Source organism: Salvelinus alpinus, chromosome 2, assembly GCF_045679555.1.
Source record: "Salvelinus alpinus chromosome 2, SLU_Salpinus.1, whole genome shotgun sequence".
In the NCBI taxonomy this organism is placed as follows: domain Eukaryota; kingdom Metazoa; phylum Chordata; class Actinopteri; order Salmoniformes; family Salmonidae; genus Salvelinus; species Salvelinus alpinus.
The window spans coordinates 109,813,934-109,834,879 of NC_092087.1; the positions used below are offsets into that span (position 1 = coordinate 109,813,934).

The 20,946-nt window shown below is 43.1% G+C and overlaps 1 protein-coding gene and 1 long non-coding RNA gene across 2 annotated transcripts; one reads left to right on the forward strand and one right to left on the reverse strand.

Annotated features, from left to right (window-relative positions):
* Positions 1-5,851: 5,851 nt before the first annotated feature.
* On the reverse strand, positions 5,852-11,628 carry LOC139568430 (uncharacterized). The gene is made up of 2 exons (XR_011673601.1): positions 8,574-11,628; positions 5,852-7,700 (listed from the first exon to the last, which is right to left on the reverse strand). It is a non-coding gene; the product is annotated as an uncharacterized lncRNA (long non-coding RNA).
* On the forward strand, positions 11,629-20,876 carry LOC139568429 (zinc finger and SCAN domain-containing protein 16-like). Its single transcript, XM_071390238.1, has 2 exons — positions 11,629-12,018; positions 18,244-20,876. The coding sequence occupies exons 1-2, from the start codon at positions 11,688-11,690 to the stop codon at positions 18,651-18,653; spliced, it is 741 nt and encodes a 246-aa protein (XP_071246339.1). The 5' UTR covers positions 11,629-11,687; the 3' UTR covers positions 18,654-20,876.
* Positions 20,877-20,946: the final 70 nt, after the last annotated feature.

Here is a 20,946-nt window from a genome sequence, read left to right on the forward strand (position 1 = left end):
CTCCCCCAATCAAACCAGACACATGAACCTGTCTCGAGCAGTCCAACCAGAACAAATGCCCGCTCCCCCCAGCCAAACACCCGACACAATCAAAGTTCACAGTTCCAGTTCACTCAATCTCTAGACATGCGCATTCATACAAAACCCAAACTCACACATGCACGCACATTTATTTGAATTCAAAAGTTCTTTCGTTTTTATCGTTTTTTAGGAAATTTGAGAGAGAGACCTACATGACATTCCTCCCGCTGAGACAGGACTCTGAAGCAATCCACACAAACATTTCAACTATTGTAAGAACTTGCTTACCGTATATAGTTGGGCGGCCACCTCTGTTTGTTTAGATTGTCCAAAGAACCCGCCAGCCAAGAACGTCTCCGTCCCTGTCACTCCTGGGACCAGCTCGCCAATTATGTCGTGGAAAATCATTTTTCAAATACAACGCTTACCAGAACTTTTAAAATCAAACATGCTCTTTATTACAACTGTACAGCCCACTGGCATGTCCCCGCGGAACACACCCCGCGGAACACACACCGTGGAACACCCCCTTTCTCAGAACTCCAGCTACTCTATTTATACACACAGTCTTGTCCGTCCCCTATGAAGTCATTCACCACCATCTGCTTTCAATTTGTTTATAATAGTGGCTGGACCCTCTATCCCAGCGTGTCCAATTACCTCTAGGCGTCACTCTGTCTGACATGTATGTTTGTAATAGAATTGTCAGACCATATGTCTAGTGTCCAATTGCTTTTAGGCGCCACTCTGTCTGACATGTATGTCAGCACAATGGAGAATCTACAAGGGTCAGAATGTCCCTTAGTAGACCTCCATCACCACGGTCCCATGACCCATGTTAACATGTGGTTCGTTACTTTAATGTTCAGCTATCTTTTATATTTATATTTTATCCATGTATCTTATGTTACCACTACACTACTACACCATCTGCTAATCTTTGGTTTCCTGTATTTACCAGAATGGCAAATGCACTCACATCTGCTCTCTTATACTACCTTCCAGTATACTCCTGTCTAATGTCCAACAGTGTGATATCTACCCACATATGTCACCTACTCCTACAGTAGTGATGCTAGTCGGGCGGGCGGGTGCGAACAACAATCGGTTGAAGAGAACGTATTTCGTTTTACTAGCATTTAAGAGCAGTTGGAGGCCACGGAAGGAGTGTTGTATGGTGTTGAAGCTCGTTTGGAGGTTTGTTAACACAGTCTCCAAAGAAGGGCCAGATGTATACAGAATGGTGTCGTCTGCGTAGAGGTGGATCAGAGAATCCCCAGCAGCTAGAGCAACATCGTTGATATATTCAGAGAAAAGGAGTCGGCTCGAGAATTGAACACTGTGGCACCCTCATAGAGACTGCCAGAGGTCCGGACAACAGGCCCTCCGATTGACACACTGAACTCTATCTGATAAGTAGTTAGTGAACCAGGCGAGGCAGTCATTAGAGAAACCAAGGCTGTTGAGTCTGCCGATGAGATTAAGATGATTGACAGAGTCGAAAGCCTTGGCCAGGTCGATGAAGACGGCTGAACAGTACTGTCTTTTATTGATGGCGGTTATGATATCGTTTAGGACCTTGGCATGGCTGAGGTGCACCCGTGACCAGCTCGGAAACCAGACTGCATGGTGGAGAAGGTACGGTGGGATTCGAAATGGTCGGTGATCTGTTTGTTGACTTGACTTTCGAAGACTTTAGGGCCACAACTGGGATGCCAAGAAACCCAGACTCATGCTGCACCTGCTCATGAGTGGAGGAACAGACACTCTCAGTCCTACCGAAGAGGTGGAGAGCAGCATCGCCCAAGAGGCAGAGGCACACCATATGGAGGTCGCCTCCCCATTGCACCACAGCAATTACAGAGAACCCCTCTGCACCACAACACTACAGAGAACCCCTCTGCACCACAACACTAGAGAGAACCCCTCTGCACCACAGCACTACAGAGAACCCTCTGCACCACACCACTACAGAGAACCCTCTGCACCACAACAATTACAGAGAACCCTCTGCACCACAACACTAGAGAGAACCCCTCTGCACCACAACACTACAGAGAACCCTCTGCACCACAACACTACAGAGAACCCTCTGCACCACAACACTACAGAGAACCCCTCTGCACCACAACACTACAGAGAACCCCTCTGCACCACAACACTAGAGAGAACCCCTCTGCACCACAGCACTACAGAGAACCCTCTGCACCACAACAATTACAGAGAACCCTCTGCACCACAACACTACAGAGAACCCTCTGCACCACAACACTAGAGAGAACCCCTCTGCACCACAGCACTACAGAGAACCCTCTCCACCACAACACTACAGAGAACCCTCTGCACCACAGCACTACAGAGAACCCCTCTGCACCACAGCACTACAGAGAACCCTCTGCACCACAACACTACAGAGAACGCTCTGCACTACAGCACTACAGAGAACCCCTCTGCACCACAACACTACAGAGAACCCTCTGCACCACAACACTACAGAGAACCCTCTGCACCACAACACTACAGAGAACCCTCTGCAACACAGCACTGAAGAGAAACCCTCTGCACCACAGCACTACAGAGAACCCTCTGCACCACAGCACTACAGAGAACCCTCTGCACCACAGCACTACAGAGAACGCTCTGCACCACAGCACGACAGAGAACCCTCTGCACCACAACACTACAGAGAACCCCTCTGCACCACAGCACTACAGAGAACCCTCTGCACTACAGCACTACAGAGAACCCCTCTGCACCACAGCACTACAGAGAACCCTCTGCACCACAGCACTACAGAGAACCCTCTGCACTACAGCACTACAGAGAACCCTCTGCACCACAGCACTACAGAGAACCCTCTGCACCACAGCACTACAGAGAACCCTCTGCACTACAGCACTACAGAGAACCCCTCTGCACCACAGCACTACAGAGAACCCTCTGCACTACAGCACTACAGAGAACCCTCTGCACCACAGCACTACAGAGAACCCTCTGCACCACAGCACTACAGAGAACCCTCTGCACCACAGCACTATAGAGAACCCCTCTGCACCACAACACTACAGAGAACCCTCTGCACCACAGCACTACAGAGAACATAGTAGTATGATAGGTGCAGTATAATGTGTTGTTTTACAGGGTCAGCCATTGTAGTATGACAGGTGCAGTGTCATGTGTTGTGTTACAGGGTCAGCCATAGTAGTATGATAGGTGTTGTGTTACAGGGTCAGCCATAGTAGTATGATAGGTGCAGTGTAATGTGTTGTGTTACAGGGTCAGCCATAGTAGTATGATAGGTGTTGTTTTACAGGGTCAGCCATAGTAGTATGATAGGTGCAGTGTAATGTGTTGTGTTACAGGGTCAGCCATAGTAGTATGATAGGTGTTGTGTTACAGGGTCAGCCATAGTAGTATGATAGGTGTTGTTTTACAGGGTCAGACATAGTAGTATGATAGGTGCAGTGTAATGTGTTGTGTTACAGGGTCAGCCATAGTAGTATGATAGGTGTTGTGTTACAGGGTCAGCCATAGTATTATGATAGGTGTTGTTTTACAGGGTCAGCCATAGTAGTATGATAGGTGCAGTGTAATGTGTTGTTTTACAGGGTCAGCCATAGTAGTATGATAGGTGCAGTGAAATGTGTTGTGTTACAGGGTCAGCCATTGTAGTATGACAGGTGCAGTGAAATGTGTTGTGTTACAAGGTCAGACATAGTAGTATGATGGGTACAGTGTAATGTGTTGTGTTACAGGGTCAGTCATAGTAGTATGATAGGTGTTGTGTTACAGGGTCAGCCATAGTAGTATGATAGGTGCAGTGTAATGTGTTGTGTTACAGGGTCAGCCATAGTAGTATGATAGGTGCAGTGTAATGTGTTGTGTTACAGGGTCAGCCATTGTAGTATGACAGGTGCAGTGAAATGTGTTGTGTTACAAGGTCAGACATAGTAGTATGATGGGTACAGTGTAATGTGTTGTGTTACAGGGTCAGTCATAGTAGTATGATAGGTGTTGTGTTACAGGGTCAGACATAGTAGTATGATGGGTACAGTGTAATGTGTTGTTTTACAGGGTCAGCCATAGTATTATGATAGGTGCAGTGTAATGTGTTGTGTTACAGGGTCAGCCATAGTAGTATGATAGGTGCAGTGTAATGTGTTGTGTTACAGGGTCAGCCATTGTAGTATGACAGGTGCAGTGTAATGTGTTGTGTTACAGGGTCAGACATAGTAGTATGATAGGTGCAGTGTAATGTGTTGTTTTACAGGGTCAGCCATTGTAGTATGATAGGTGTTGTTTTACAGGGTCAGTCATAGTAGTATGATAGGTGCAGTGTAATGTGTTGTGTTACAGGGTCAGCCATTGTAGTATGACAGGTGCAGTGTAATGTGTTGTGTTACAGGGTCAGCCATAGTAGTATGATAGGTGCAGTGTAATGTGTTGTGTTACAGGGTCAGCCATAGTAGTATGATAGGTGCAGTGTAATGTGTTGTGTTACAGGGTCAGCCATAGTAGTATGATAGGTGTTGTGTTACAGGGTCAGCCATAGTAGTATGATAGGTGCAGTGTAATGTGTTGTGTTGTTTTACAGGGTCAACCATAGTAGTATGATAGGTGCAGTGTAATGTGTTGTGTTACAGGGTCAGCCATAGTAGTATGATAGGTGCAGTGTAATGTGTTGTGTTACAGGGTCAGCCATAGTAGTATGATAGGTGCAGTGTAATGTGTTGTGTTACAGGGTCAGCCATAGTAGTATGATAGGTGCAGTGTAATGTGTTGTGTTACAGGGTCAGCCATAGTAGTATGATAGGTGCAGTGTAATGTGTTGTGTTGTGTTACAGGGTCAGCCATAGTAGTATGATAGGTGCAGTGTAATGTGTTGTGTTACAGGGTCAGCCATAGTAGTATGATAGGTGCAGTGTAATGTGTTGTGTTACAGGGTCAGCCATAGTAGTATGATAGGTGCAGTGTAATGTGTTGTTTTACAGGGTCAGCCATAGTAGTATGATAGGTGCAGTGTAATGTGTTGTGTTACAGGGTCAGCCATAGTAGTATGATAGGTGCAGTGTAATGTGTTGTTTTACAGGGTCAGCCATAGTAGTATGATAGGTGCAGTGTAATGTGTTGTGTTACAGGGTCAGCCATAGTAGTATGACAGGTGCAGTGTAATGTGTTGTGTTACAGGGTCAGCCATAGTAGTATGATAGGTGCAGTGTAATGTGTTGTGTTACAGGGTCAGCCATAGTAGTATGATAGGTGCAGTGTAATGTGTTGTGTTACAGGGTCAGCCATAGTAGTATGATAGGTGCAGTGTAATGTGTTGTGTTACAGGGTCAGCCATTTTGCTCAAGGACACATCAACTGATCTTTCAGATGTTTTCCTGTTCTACTCTGGTATTCAAACCGCTATAACCGTTATAACCGTTAGGCTACTTGCCGCACATTATTTTATTATTATTTGATGAAAAACATATTTTTTTTAAATAGATTTTTTTTGTCTGGAAATAAAATAAACATTTCTCTCAAAAGCGTGACGCACTCCAGTCGGCAGAAGGCGATGTGCGTCTTTCATGCGACACTGCTAGTGTGACGTATAATCTAGTGGACGTTTCTTCGTCAACAACAACAACAGCAGCTAGTCAGCCACCTCACCACCTTTCTAGACAAAATAGTCGTTGTATAGTTGCACCTGTGTTTTAAAAATACGTATGTCTTATAGCTAGCTAGTTTCCCCATTTAATTTCATATATACGTTGTTAGGTAGCTGGTGTTGATAATTGGATATGGAGAAGGGCGAGCCGGTCAAGGATCGATTCGGACAAGGTGGTAAATTGTATGACAAGCGACAGCTTTATTTAAGAGTAAAGATATCTGGTACAAGCGTATACGGTCTCGTTCCTTCGGCTCATAGAGAACCTCCAGAAAAAGCCCAGATAACAGAATGCATAGACATTTTATACAACACAGAAAGTAGGTTGAGTCTGGAAGTTCTGGTCCTTTGGTTGGTTCTGGACAGGTTGTTGTCTTCTCAGATTGGTCCTGATGAGCTGGACGTCATCCTTCTGAGTCTTGCAACAAAAGTTCTTTGTTATCAAAATGTTCAGCTAAAACAGGAGATTTTGTGTGTGCGTAGTCAGCCCTCTGTCCTTGATTATGTGTGTGTGTCTGCACCCTTTTCTTATCAGTGTTTATGAATGTTCTGTGTCAGCCATCTGTCTCTGGGTGTGTGAGAAACCCTGCTTAGAAAGAAGTTAGTTATAACAATGTAATAGCAATATGCTTGTGTTATTTTAAATGGTATTTATTACAAATCCCTCTCTTCACGTCTCCAAAGAGACGTGACATAAACTAGGTAAAAGTAAGAAAAGCAAAAGTAAACAACCAGGGAAACTTTCTCAGAGAGAAAGTTTTGATTCCCTCTCTTCACGTCTCCAAAGAGACGTGACATAAGCTATGAATGGCGTTTAATTAGTCATCAGTCCAATAGCCTGGCTCAGCATCCTCCAGGGCAAGCATAGGAAACATCTGTCCCTTCTCTGCCTGGTTGGGATCAATAGCATTAGTTATGATCCTAGTGGTCAGCGTTCGAATACATGGAATGCAGCAGCATCCACAAAGCACCAGTATCGCAGTGAAGACAGATATAGATACCAGTATGGAGGAAACAAGCATCTTATATTTCCCAAACGCATCCATCCAAGAGTCCCACATAGAGGTGTCAACCCCGGAGTGGTGCTTCATCTTCTCATTAAGTGTACGAAGACCCTCTAAGGCAACAGTAAGACTACCATCAGTGGCAGTGTTGTTAGGTATAAAGGTGCAACACTGTTCACCAAACATAGAGCATACACCTCCCTTCTCAGAGAGTAGCATGTCTACTGCAATGCGGTTTTGGAAGGCCATCAAGCTGGTAGCCTCCAATTGGCCATGTACCGCCTCAAAGCCTTGTTGAGTCCAATTGCCTAGTTTCTGAACATTTAAAATGAATGTAATTGATTCGGTCCACATTTTTATTAACTGTGCACCACCAACAAACAGAAGATTCAAGCCCAGCTGCCACTTGGTCCACCAGTTTATATTCATCTGGCACCCCCTAGGGACACCAATAGCATCAATGTAAGTTGAGTCGTAAATGAGCAAGGACAAAAAACGAGAAAATGTTAAACCCTCAGGTTCATCCCTCTATACAACCTGTACCAGGTGGGCTCGTCGCCACCCGGGAACTTCAAACCTTCACAACAGGGAGGACAAACATCATTTTTTTATTCATTCGACAACATCAACTACAGCAAACCAAGGGTCCTCCTCTGTCAGGCCCACTCTCCTGCGAAAGCTTGATTCCGTATCAGCCTCTCCAACTGGAGCATCAAGCAACGGCATCATACCCGAGGTCCTTGCCAGATCTGTAACAGACTTCTTCAACCAAGGCATGATACAGGCAGCACAGCACATGAGCATAAGAAAAACAACAACTAGAGTCAGAAATCCAGCAACCATCATTGTAGTGCCAGTAACCATCATTACTGGCAAAATGACAAAAAAAATTGTAGTGTACTTACCAAACCAACCACCCAGCCAGGGGAACAGTCCACTCTCCTCCACACCTGCAAGACCCTCCATCTCCACCGATAACCTTGCCAACCCACTCAGAGCTTTTTGAAATGCTCCCATCCGGACTAGTATTGTTAGGGACAAACGTGCAACACTGTTCTCCAATCATTTTACATACACCTCCCTGGTTGGCCAGTATCATGTCTAGTGCTAGCCTATTCTGTCTAGCAGTTCGAGAGGTGGCATCCAATTGTTCAGCCATCCCCCTAAGTGCAGTGTGGGTGTAGTTGACAAATCATTGTTGATTATATTAAAGATAATTGATCCAGGCATTTTGTTTAGTATCACCAATAGCTGGGCCAATGGTGGGCATCAGATGCCACAGACCATCATTTCTGTTTAATGCCTGGAATTCGTGGGGGGACCCCTATTGGGACCCCCAACAGGTTGGTGTGGATGTTATCTGTACCCTCGGACCAAGGAGCGTCACGGCTCTGCCATCTCCTGGGTTGGTTCCGAGCCTCTGTGTCATGTGCAGCTCTCAGAACAATCTCCTTTCAAAATGGGGTCAATCGCCTGGCAGGTCCACACATCCACCATACATCAGCAACACCTCCAGTTAATAGTGGCATTGGTGATGCAGGTAGCAGTAGGGAGCCTCCCATAGTCTATACCCCTACCTGTACCAGTGTTACAGCTGTAATATCCCCCATATGCCTTAACCCCCCATGGTGTCTTCTGGGGAGGGACTTCTGGGAACACAAGACTCAGAGTTTTACACAGGGTTGAATTTGGCTTAAACTTTCCAATATGCACATCCAACCTTCCCCATTACTTAGGGCAAATGGGTGAGCAGCCAGAATAGGTCTGGCATGTCCACATACGACACAGTCCTTTCTATTTATTGTTTTGTAGGCCAACCACATATTCTCCCTTTCCTCATAACCAGTTTCAGTCCCCAATTGTTCACTATCTGAGATGTCTTTTACATTTATTACCTGTACCAGATTGGAGAGCTTAGGTGGTGGTGTGGGACTTGGTCTTGAAGTGGTGGAGGAGGCCGGCTGAACCCTGGTCCGTCAAAACTGGTGGTGGTTCTGGCAGTACTGTGATGGTAACATCCCCATCGTATCCTAAACAGACAGCTCAGGACCACAAACAGTCCTGTAAAGCCCCATCCTCTCCCAGAGAACACATCATCAGCTAGAGACCAAGCAACACTTTCACTTCTATGAACGTACACAGTGAGGAAAGGTCGGGGTCAGGGAATTCTTCATTAAGGAGTTGACCCCTGAGCTTTATTAGCAACAGTTCTTCTCCTTAACTCTGTGATCATTCGGCAGTGTCAGTGTGTCTCACCCTCCAAGTGCGATATGCCCCCAGGTCGAGTGAATCACCTTCTCCTTTAATTCATCTGTAATGCATAAAATCTTGGACATACAGGTTTGGTTAACAAACAGTTTCTCATTTGTTTTATCTGATTATATATTTAACTTCTATACCCATTTGTTAGCTAGTAATTTTAAATTTTAAATTAGTTTATTATCCAATAGGCCCCATCCTATCCTAGACCACAATGTACCCCTCCCCCGTTTGATACCTGGCTCTGGCCAGGTATCAACCTTACCTATTCTAAATAATGACTTAGTAAAATATTCTTATGTTCTACATTATTATGTAGGAGCGCCCCTTTCATTTTCCACATGTCCAATTCTCCCTTTTGTCTCCATTCAGTAACTGTTATCTACCCATTCTGTTATCTCTGTCCTGGCGCCCCCTTCCAAAACTCCCTTCTCTGCTCTCAAACCTTCAAGGTCTCAGCAGTGCGGGGAGGGCCACTCTGTCTGCCCTTTCCCTTATCTGTCTGTAGCTTGGTCCCAAACATTAACTAAGTGTCTCACTGTTTTGACTTTATCTAAAATCATGGATTTAAAATTAACAACATGTCTTATAGTGTCAATCTCTAAAGTCCTTACATAACCTTAATAAACCTATCTCTATCTTCTTATGGCCAAAACAAATGCTAACCATATAAATTCCTTTCTTTACTAATAAGCTCTCTATCACTTTTATTTCCATGCCCTATAGGCTTAAAATATCTCCTGTTCAAACCAATTCAATAACAGCCCATTCAAAACCGTCATAGCCAATGTTTAAAACCAGAAACCTGACTCCTCTGTGGTTAATTGCAATTATGGTCAAGAGTTATAAACTCTATTATCTCAAAATTAGTATTCCAAATGACCACGATTTCATTATCCTCACTACATTTCCCTGTGGGTGATCAAACCACATGAAAATGCAATGAAAATAGGTCAAAAGGTTACACCTACATTCGTGTTCCATGCCATATCTAGACATACCAAAAGAACTGGGGTGCCACTCTTCCAGTCTTGTTCTTTTCCCCCTTACTTGTCTTGTATCTTCTGATCTAGAAAATCGTTAAATTTTAGCTTTGGAGTATTTGGGGTCGTCATATTTTATTTTAATGCAGTGGAATTTAGTACAGAATAGTTTTGGTAATGTGTGTGTGTATATCAGTGTATATGTTTGACTATCCGACTGTACTTAGCCCGTCACTGGATAAAATCCAGAATCCAATTTTTTTTTTTTACATGTATACATTAAACATTTACATTTTTCCCACTATGAACATTACCCTTTAGACGTTGAACACTTAGACTTTAGACATTGGAAACATTACACTTAAACATTGAACATTTTTCAACCTGGCGCCTACAAACACAAATAGACTATTCTTCACCGGACAATCGCCCGGACTATTGAATAAGTCTAGCCTACTCCTCACCGGACACAAGCCGGACCATACTAATAGGTCTTGACAAACTTTACCCCACTCGTCACTGGTCACAGCCGGACTATATGAATGGGGATGGAACAAGCCTATCCTTCACCGGCTGAATAGCCAGACTATTGAATAGTGCCTATCCCAATTTTAAGCCTACCCTTCACCGACTGAATAGCCGGACTATTGAATAGTGCTTACTATATTCCTCACCGGTCACAAGCCGGACTATACGAATAGATCTTTTTATCACATTAAGCCTATTCCTCACCGGTCACAAGCCGGACTATATAATAGCGCTTTTAACACAAATTAAGCCTATTCCTCACCGGTCACAAGCCGGACTATATAATAGCGCTTAAGACTTACAAATTATTCCCACATATGTTCACTTCACTGTCGTTCACATGTCATCTATGCTCATAAATTTAAACAAGAATTCTTACCCAGACTCGGTACCACTGATCAAAATTTGGAAGAACTATACGACAATATGCAAAGTTTGATTTAACTGGTCTTGCTTACCTTATTTATGGTCGACCAGGAGATCAGTTTCTCGAGCTGAGCAGAACTGCTGTCCTCCCCCCAAAAGATTTCACCTGTCCTCCGTGAACCGTCCTTTCACCAACTCGCCCCCTCACATCCATATCAACCACTCTGGACCGGGTATCTAGGCAACCATCCTCTGCTACCATGTTTCTGTTGATAATTGGATATGGAGAAGGGCGAGCCGGTCAAGGATCGATTCGGACAAGGTGGTAAATTGTATGACAAGCGACAGCTTTATTTAAGAGTAAAGATATCTGGTACAAGCGTATACGGTCTCGTTCCTTCGGCTCATAGAGAACCTCCAGAAAAAGCCCAGATAACAGAATGCATAGACATTTTATACAACACAGAAAGTAGGTTGAGTCTGGAAGTTCTGGTCCTTTGGTTGGTTCTGGACAGGTTGTTGTCTTCTCAGATTGGTCCTGATGAGCTGGACGTCATCCTTCTGAGTCTTGCAACAAAAGTTCTTTGTTATCAAAATGTTCAGCTAAAACAGGAGATTTTGTGTGTGCGTAGTCAGCCCTCTGTCCTTGAGTATGTGTGTGTGTCTGCACCCTTTTCTTATCAGTGTTTATGAATGTTCTGTGTCAGCCATCTGTCTCTGGGTGTGTGAGAAACCCTGCTTAGAAAGAAGTTAGTTATAACAATGTAATAGCAATATGCTTGTGTTATTTTAAATGGTATTTATTACACTGGCTTGATAAATTAGCCTATCACTAGGCTAACGAACGCTAGCTAGTTAGCTAACATCCCGACCATGAGTTCACTAAGCTACTCTCCTTCTGCTACAGAAGAGGAAGTCTGCTGGACGGAGAAAGAAGTTCTCGTGAAAGAGGAGGAGGAAGAGGAGGCTGTTACAGTAAAACAAGAAGTAGATGGTGAGGCTGTTACCGTGAACGAAGAAGAGAAAGACGTTACAGTGAAAGAAGAGGAAGACGCGTTCAGGATGAAAGAGGAGGAGGATGTTACAGTAAAAGAAGAGGATGATGCAGTTTTTGGAGTGAAAGAGGAAGACATGACTGTCACATTGGAGGAGGAGAAGGAAGAACAAGAACAGGAGGAGGAGACAGGAGATCTGATTAAGACCAGTAAGTACTGTCTTAAAAACAGGAGCACAAACTATTGATGAACTGATGCGTGGTTTTAAAGCAGCGTTCTACTTAATGTTGATGCTTGAATATGTTATTATTTAATGTAGGAATTGATAACTACACTGTAAGATGTGTATACCACCAAAGAGCGGGTCACCAACAAAACCTTAACAATGGATTTACACGCAAAATCACATCTTTAATGTCTCACAGAATGGACTTGCTCTTATCATGACTCAAATTACATTGTATTACACTGGAGAGTGATTCCATGCCAACGTGGCCCGAAAATATTTTTCGTATCTCAGAATATATTGTTTTGGCAATTCTCTCATAGAAACCTCATTGGAGGAAGTATGTTCGGTATGTTTTTTACATTTGTAACACAAACCATGTTTGAGAAAACCCTGATAAAAGTGGCCATTTTAGGACCTTTTTAGACCTATACATACCTCCTGTCAGACCCCATGACCTCTGACCCCTACATGATACAGACAACATCTAGTCATTATACTGTCAGACCCCATGACCTCTGACCCCTACATGATACAGACATCATCTAGTCATTATACTGTCAGACCCCATGACCTCTGACCCCTACATGATACAGACAACATCTAGTCATTATACTGTCAGACCCTATGACCTCTGACCCCTACATGATACAGACAACATATAGTCATTATACTGTCAGACCCCATGACCTCTGAACCCTACATGATACAGACAACATCTAGTCATTATACTGTCAGACCCCATGACCTCTGACCCCTACATGATACAGACAACATCTAGTCATTATACTGTCAGACCCCATGACCTCTGACCCCTACATGATACAGACAACATCTAGTCATTATACTGTCAGACCCCATGACCTCTGACCCCTACATGATACAGACAACATCTAGTCATTATACTGTCAGACCCCATGACCTCTGACCCCTACATGATACAGACAACATCTAGTCATTATACTGTCAGACCCCATGACCTCTGACCCCTACATGATACAGACAACATTTAGTCATTATACTGTCAGACCCCATGACCTCTGACCCCTACATGATACAGACATCATCTAGTCATTATACTGTCAGACCCCATGACCTCTGACCCCTACATGATACAGACAACATCTAGTCATTATACTGTCAGACCCCATGACCTCTGACCCCTACATGATACAGACAACATCTAGTCATTATACTGTCAGACCCCATGACCTCTGACCCCTACATGATACAGACAACATTTAGTCATTATACTGTCAGACCCCATGACCTCTGACCCCTACATGATACAGACATCATCTAGTCATTATACTGTCAGACCCCATGACCTCTGACCCCTACATGATACAGACAACATCTAGTCATTATACTGTCAGACCCTATGACCTCTGACCCCTACATGATACAGACAACATATAGTCATTATACTGTCAGACCCCATGACCTCTGAACCCTACATGATACAGACAACATCTAGTCATTATACTGTCAGACCCCATGACCTCTGACCCCTACATGATACAGACAACATCTAGTCATTATACTGTCAGACCCCATGACCTCTGACCCCTACATGATACAGACAACATCTAGTCATTATACTGTCAGACCCCATGACCTCTGACCCCTACATGATACAGACAACATCTAGTCATTATACTGTCAGACCCCATGACCTCTGACCCCTACATGATACAGACAACATCTAGTCATTATACTGTCAGACCCCATGACCTCTGACCCCTACATGATACAGACAACATTTAGTCATTATACTGTCAGACCCCATGACCTCTGACCCCTACATGATACAGACATCATCTAGTCATTATACTGTCAGACCCCATGACCTCTGACCCCTACATGATACAGACAACATCTAGTCATTATACTGTCAGACCCCATGACCTCTGACCCCTACATGATACAGACAACATCTAGTCATTATACTGTCAGACCCCATGACCTCTGACCCCTACATGATACAGACAACATTTAGTCATTATACTGTCAGACCCCATGACCTCTGACCCCTACATGATACAGACAACATCTAGTCATTATACTGTCAGACCCCATGACCTCTGACCCCTACATGATACAGACAACATCTAGTCATTATACTGTCAGACCCCATGACCTCTGACCCCTACATGATACAGACAACATCTAGTCATTATACTGTCAGACCCCATGACCTCTGACCCCTACATGATACAGACAACATCTAGTCATTATACTGTCAGACCCCATGACCTCTGACCCCTACATGATACAGACAACATCTAGTCATTATACTGTCAGACCCCATGACCTCTGACCCCTACATGATACAGACAACATCTAGTCATTATACTGTCAGACCCCATGACCTCTGACCCCTACATGATACAGACATCATCTAGTCATTATACTGTCAGACCCCATGACCTCTGACCCCTACATGATACAGACAACATCTAGTCATTATACTGTCAGACCCCATGACCTCTGACCCCTACATGATACAGACAACATCTAGTCATTATACTGTCAGACCCCATGACCTCTGACCCCTACATGATACAGACAACATCTAGTCATTATACTGTCAGACCCCATGACCTCTGACCCCTACACGATACAGACAACATCTAGTCATTATACTGTCAGACCCCATGACCTCTGACCCCTACACGATACAGACAACATCTAGTCATTATACTGTCAGACCCCATGACCTCTGACCCCTACATGATACAGACAACATCTAGTCATTATACTGTCAGACCCCATGACCTCTGACCCCTACATGATACAGACAACATCTAGCCTAGCCCTGTTGTAGATATAGAGGATGTAGCCTAGCCCTGTTGTAGATATAGAGGATGTAGCCTAGCCCTGTTGTAGATATAGAGGATGTAACCTAGCCCTGTTGTAGATATAGAGGATGTAGCCCTGTTGTAGATATAGAGGATGTAGCCTAGCCCTGTTGTAGATATAGAGGATGTAGCCTAGCCCTGTTGTAGATATAGAGGATGTAGCCTAGCCCTGTTGTAGATATAGAGGATGTAGCCTAGCCCTGTTGTAGATATAGAGGATGTGGCCTAGCCCTGTTGTAGATATAGAGGATGTAGCCTAGCCCTGTTGTAGATATAGAGGATGTGGCCTAGCCCTGTTGTAGATATAGAGGATGTAGCCCTGTTGTAGATATAGAGGATGTAGCCTAGCCCTGTTGTAGATATAGAGGATGTAGCCTAGCCCTGTTGTAGATATAGAGCATGTAGCGTAGCCCTGTTGTAGATATAGAGGATGTAGCCTAGCCCTGTTGTAGATATAGAGGATGTAGCCTAGCCCTGTTGTAGATATAGAGGATGTAGCCCTGTTGTAGATATAGAGGATGTGGCCTAGCCCTGTTGTAGATATAGAGGATGTAGCCTAACCCTGTTGTAGATATAGAGGATGTAGCCTAGCCCTGTTGTAGATATAGAGGATGTGGCCTAGCCCTGTTGTAGATATAGAGGATGTAGCCTAGCCCTGTTGTAGATATAGAGGATGTAGCCTAGCCCTGTTGTAGATATAGAGGATGTGGCCTAGCCCTGTTGTAGATATAGAGGATGTGGCCTAGCCCTGTTGTAGATATAGAGGATGTAGCCTAGCCCTGTTGTAGATATAGAGGATGTAGCCCTGTTGTAGATATAGAGGATGTAGCCCTGTTGTAGATATAGAGGATGTAGCCCTGTTGTAGATATAGAGGATGTAGCCCTGTTGTAGATATAGAGGATGTAGCCTAGCCCTGTTGTAGATATAGAGGATGTAGCCTAGCCCTGTTGTAGATATAGAGGATGTGGCCTAGCCCTGTTGTAGATATAGAGGATGTAGCCTAGCCCTGTTGTAGATATAGAGGATGTAGCCCTGTTGTAGATATAGAGGATGTAGCCTAGCCCTGTTGTAGATATAGAGGATGTGGCCTAGCCCTGTTGTAGATATAGAGGATGTAGCCTAGCCCTGTTGTAGATATAGAGGATGTAGCCTAGCCCTGTTGTAGATATAGAGGATGTAGCCTAGCCCTGTTGTAGATATAGAGGATGTAGCCTAGCCCTGTGTCCATAGAGTATCCATAGTGTGTCCATAGATGTTTGCCCAGGGAAGAAGTGGTCAGAAAATGACTTTTTGGACCTGAATGGCAAAACATTCAGGAGATGTGGGGGGCGGCAGGTAGCCTAGTGGTTAGAGCATTGGACTAGTAACCAAAAGATTGCAAGATCGAATCCTCGAGCTGACAAGGTGAAAATCTGTCGTTCTGTGCCTGAACAAGGCAGTTAACCCACTGTTCCCCGGGTAGGCCTTCATTAAAAATAAGAATTTGTTCTGACTTGCCTAGTTAAATAAAGGTTACAATTTTTTTTTTTAAATGTTCAAAGTTGACCCGTTTTCTATTCCCCACCAGACCATGAGACATCCATGTTTTCACTGGAATAGAGAAACGGTTGAGTTTGATATCATTGAAAAACAAAAAGGGTTGTTAAACAGTTTTATAATTTTATAGTTTTATAATCCATTTTTTTTTAAAATTATTATTACATTTTTAACCTTTTAACATCAATTATCTAAAAACATGCAAACTCCTTGTTTGCACATGTTGTAGTTTAGACCCTACTTTACATCATCTGAGGTTTTTGAGTCTCGCCTGCCATCGGTTGAATACAGGGTGGGTGTCATTTCATTTATACACATAGAATTCATAGAATGGACCCTTCAGACCAGTGGTGGAAAAAGTACCCAACTGTCAAACTAGAGTCAAAGTACAGATACCTTCATAGAAAATGACTCGAGTAAAAGTCACAGAGTAAAATACTACTCGAGTAAAAGTGATTTAAAAAATATATATATACTTAAGTATCAAATGTAAATGTAATCCCTAAAATATAATTTTAAGTATAAAAAGTATTAATAATTTCACATTCCTTATATTAAGCATACCTGACTGCACAATGTTCTTGTTTTGTTATTTTACGGATAGCCAGGGGCACTCCCAACACTCAGGCGTCATTTACAAACAATGTATTTGTCAGATCAGATGCAGTAAGGATGATCAGGGATGTTCTCTTGAAAAGTGTGTGAATTTGACCATTTTGCTGTCCTGCTAAGCATTCAAAATGTAACGAGTACTTTTGGATGTCAAGGAAAAGTACTTAGGTAGTACTTTAAAGTATCTTTACTTAAGTACTTTGCACCTCTGCTTCAGACCACTGCAGTACATCTGTGATAAGGTGCGTCTCGGTGAGAGGTGTAGGAGTCAGGCGCAGGAGAGTAGGGATATCTGAGAAGCGTGTTTAATCATATAGTCCACCAATACAAAAATGGCACAGACGAAAATCCAAAAAACTACGCTCTCGATATTCAGAAACTCGTGCAAACGCACGGAGGAACAAACACAGTTCCGACACTTTACATACACGTGCGTAATAGTGAAAACAACAAACATCACATATAATCGAGCGCAAATACACACAAGCTTAATCCCGCACGAACTAAGGCAGGCAACAGGTGCCCTATATACACACAGAAATAAACGCAAATGAAACCAGGTGTGAAAAGGATAACAGACAAAACAAACAGAAAAGGAAAAAGGGATCGGTGGCGGCTAGTAAACCGGCGACACCGATCGCCGAGCGCCGCCCGAACAGGGAGAGGAGTTACCTTCGGTAGAAGTCGTGACAACATCATTGAAATTGTAATGAAATTTACATTTTAACTTCTAATTACTTCCACAAAGATGGCCGCCGGTCCCAACCGTTGAATGTCAACTTAAATGGTCCTCTCTATTCTGTTTAATTTTTAGGATTTCAACAGGTTTCTTATGGAGGATTGACAGTATAATTTAAAACAACTGATATTTCCATTCAAGTTCAACATTCTCTGATGTGTGGACCTCCAACCATCTTTGTGGTTCAACTTGGAGGTCGAAATGTAAATTTTAAGACCATTTAGTACATTTTTCGACCAAAACATGAGACCCACGAGAACAAGATTAGATTTGGAGCTCTACATCATTTGTTTTTTTTAAATCTCACCAAGTTTACGTTTAATGATGTAATGTTGTGAAAACTGACCTTGTGTTATTGAGGAATGTAGTCTAGATTAAACCTCATAGGAAGACAGTTTTATCATGTGGAGGTTTCATTCAGGCCTCTGTTTAACTAAATAATATGTTTGTCTTTGGCAGGAGAAAGACCAGACTCTCCCTCTGACAGCAGGAAGAGTCCTTCAGGGGAACCAGACCCAGAGACGCCCAAACCAGCCAAACGACATCACTGCTCCCACTGCGGAAAGAGTTTTACTAAGTTACGAAACCTAAAAGAGCATGAGAGGACACACACAGGAGAAAAGCCTTTCCAATGTTCCCAGTGTGGAAACAGTTTTAGTCAGTTAGGGAGCCTGAAAATACATAAGAGAATACACTCTGGAGAGAAGCCTTACCGCTGCTCCCACTGTGGAATTACTTTTACCTGGTTAGGAAGCCTGAAGTCACATGAGAGAATACACACAGGAGAAAAGTCCTACCACTGTTCCCACTGTGGAAAGCGTTTTAGGTGGTTAGAAGGCCTGACAAAGCATGAGAGGACACACACATGAGAAAAGCCCTACCAATGCTCCCACTGTGGAAAGAGTTTTACTCAGTTGGGGAACCTGAAATCACATCAGAGGATACATACACAGGAGGAGAAGACATACCACTGCTCTCATTGTGGAAAGACATTTTCCCGGGCAGAGGACCTGAAATCACATGAGAGAATAGAGAGGCTGTGTTCTGACTTGTGTTTTTGACTGAGAATTAGTGTTTTTGTTCATGCCAAATTAAATCGTATTGTTTATATGAAATCATAAAAAAAACAGCTTTACTTTTGTTTTTTATCTGGAGACCTGATCATGTCTAAAATCAGATAAAATATTTTAAAATATGTATATATTTTTTCTTATTAGCCTCGATTGATTGGATGCAAAATGTCAACCCTATGATGTTGTTCATTATATTATTTGCAAAATGTAAATTATTATATAAGTAAGTAGCCTGCTAGAACAGCTCATAGAAACAGGAGCCTTGTCTTGTATGATCCAGAACAAATCAAATCAAAGTTCATATGTCACGTGCACCGAATACAACAGGTGTAGTAGACCTTGCAGTGAAATGCTTACTTACTTACTAACCAACAGTGTGATTTTTAAGTAAAAAATATGTATTAGGTGAACAATAGATAAGTAAAGAAATAAAAACAACAGTAAAAAATAACAGTGGTGAGGCTACATACAGGCACTTGTTAGTCTGGCTAATTGAGGTAGTATGTACATGAAAGTATAGTTAAAGTGACTATGCATATATGATAAACAGAGTAGCAGCAGCGTAAAAGAGGGGTTGGGGGGGCAGGACAATGCAAATAGTCCAGGTAACCATTTGGTTACCTGTTCAGGAGTCTTATGGCTTTGGGGTAAAACCTGTTGAGAAACCTTTTTGTCCGAGACTTGGCACTTCGGTACCGCTTGCCATGCGGTAGTAGAGAGAACAGTCTATGACTTGGGTGGCTGATGTCTTTGACCATTTTTAGGGCCTTCCTCTGACAACGCCTGGTGTAGAGATTCTGGATGGCAGGCAGCTTAGCCCCAGTGATGTACTGGGCCGTACTCACTACCCGCTGTAGTACCTTGCTGTCGAAGGTCGTACAGCTCATAGTAACAGGAACCTTGGCTTGTCTGATCCAGAACAGCTCATAGTAACAGGAGCCTTGGCTTGTCTGATCCAGAACAGCTCATAGTAACAGGAGCCAATCTCCTGTTTCTGTAGTGAGGCAGCTTGATGTACAAGTACTTCCCCTGGACAGGACTCTAGTCTATCACCAACTGCTGTTTTCAGATCTCACAATAGGTTACGGATGTGATTCAGATCTGGGGCCTCGTTTATACAAATCTGTGCGTAAAACCAAATGCGTGGGATAATTTCCACGCTAAAGGGTGAGATTTATCAACATGAACATTTGCTTGAGAGAGAGAGGGTAAATTAAACGCACAGCCATTACCATGTGTAAGCACAGTGCCACGTGGTGGACTGAGGGAACTTCTTGTCAAGCGTAGAATGGGGAAATATCTGTTGAGAATGTCTGTCTGACATTGTGAGAGTAATAAGGAAATAATATTTTTAGTTTTCATTGTATTTCCATATCTTGACAGGCTATATATAATTTGACCACATCAATGCATTTGTAACGATTACAATCTGTATAAAGTCCAGTAATTTGTTACATTAGAGGCACGTGTGAAAGGTAATCCATTGTGTAAATACTGTTAAAAGACAAAGAGATAATACATTTTGAAATGGAAGGAGAGATGTCTGATCTGCTGTGTTGGAACATTTGCCACACTGCCATATATGACATCACACAACAGGTTGAAGTCAAAGAGGGGTTTCTTTGACATGATGTCATCAATGGGTTCCCAAATATGAGCAGAAGATGCTGCTGAATGTGTGGCCACGACTCACCACTCATTCAGTTCTGCAGAACAGCAGTGTGTTGCCTATACCCTTACAGGAGGAAGCTGTTGAGGGTGGATGGCTTATTGGGGAGTGTTGTCTACTCATTCAACGTATATTTACCTTCTTGCTAAAGCAACTTGAGTTATAATAGTCCTCTCTCTGTGTTCTTATTGGTTAATCTCTCTGTGTTCTTATTGGTTAATCTCTCTGTGTTCTTATTGGTTAATCTCTCTGTGTTCTTATTGGTTAATCTCTCTGTGTTCTTAAGCCACAACGGAGACAAATTAAAGCTGTACTCAAGTTGTACTCAAACTTTGACACGAGCACCTCTATTTCAGTCTCTGAAAAGTTTTATTTTTTCATCGCTTTTTTTGTTGTTGATTGTGTCATATTTCATGGTAT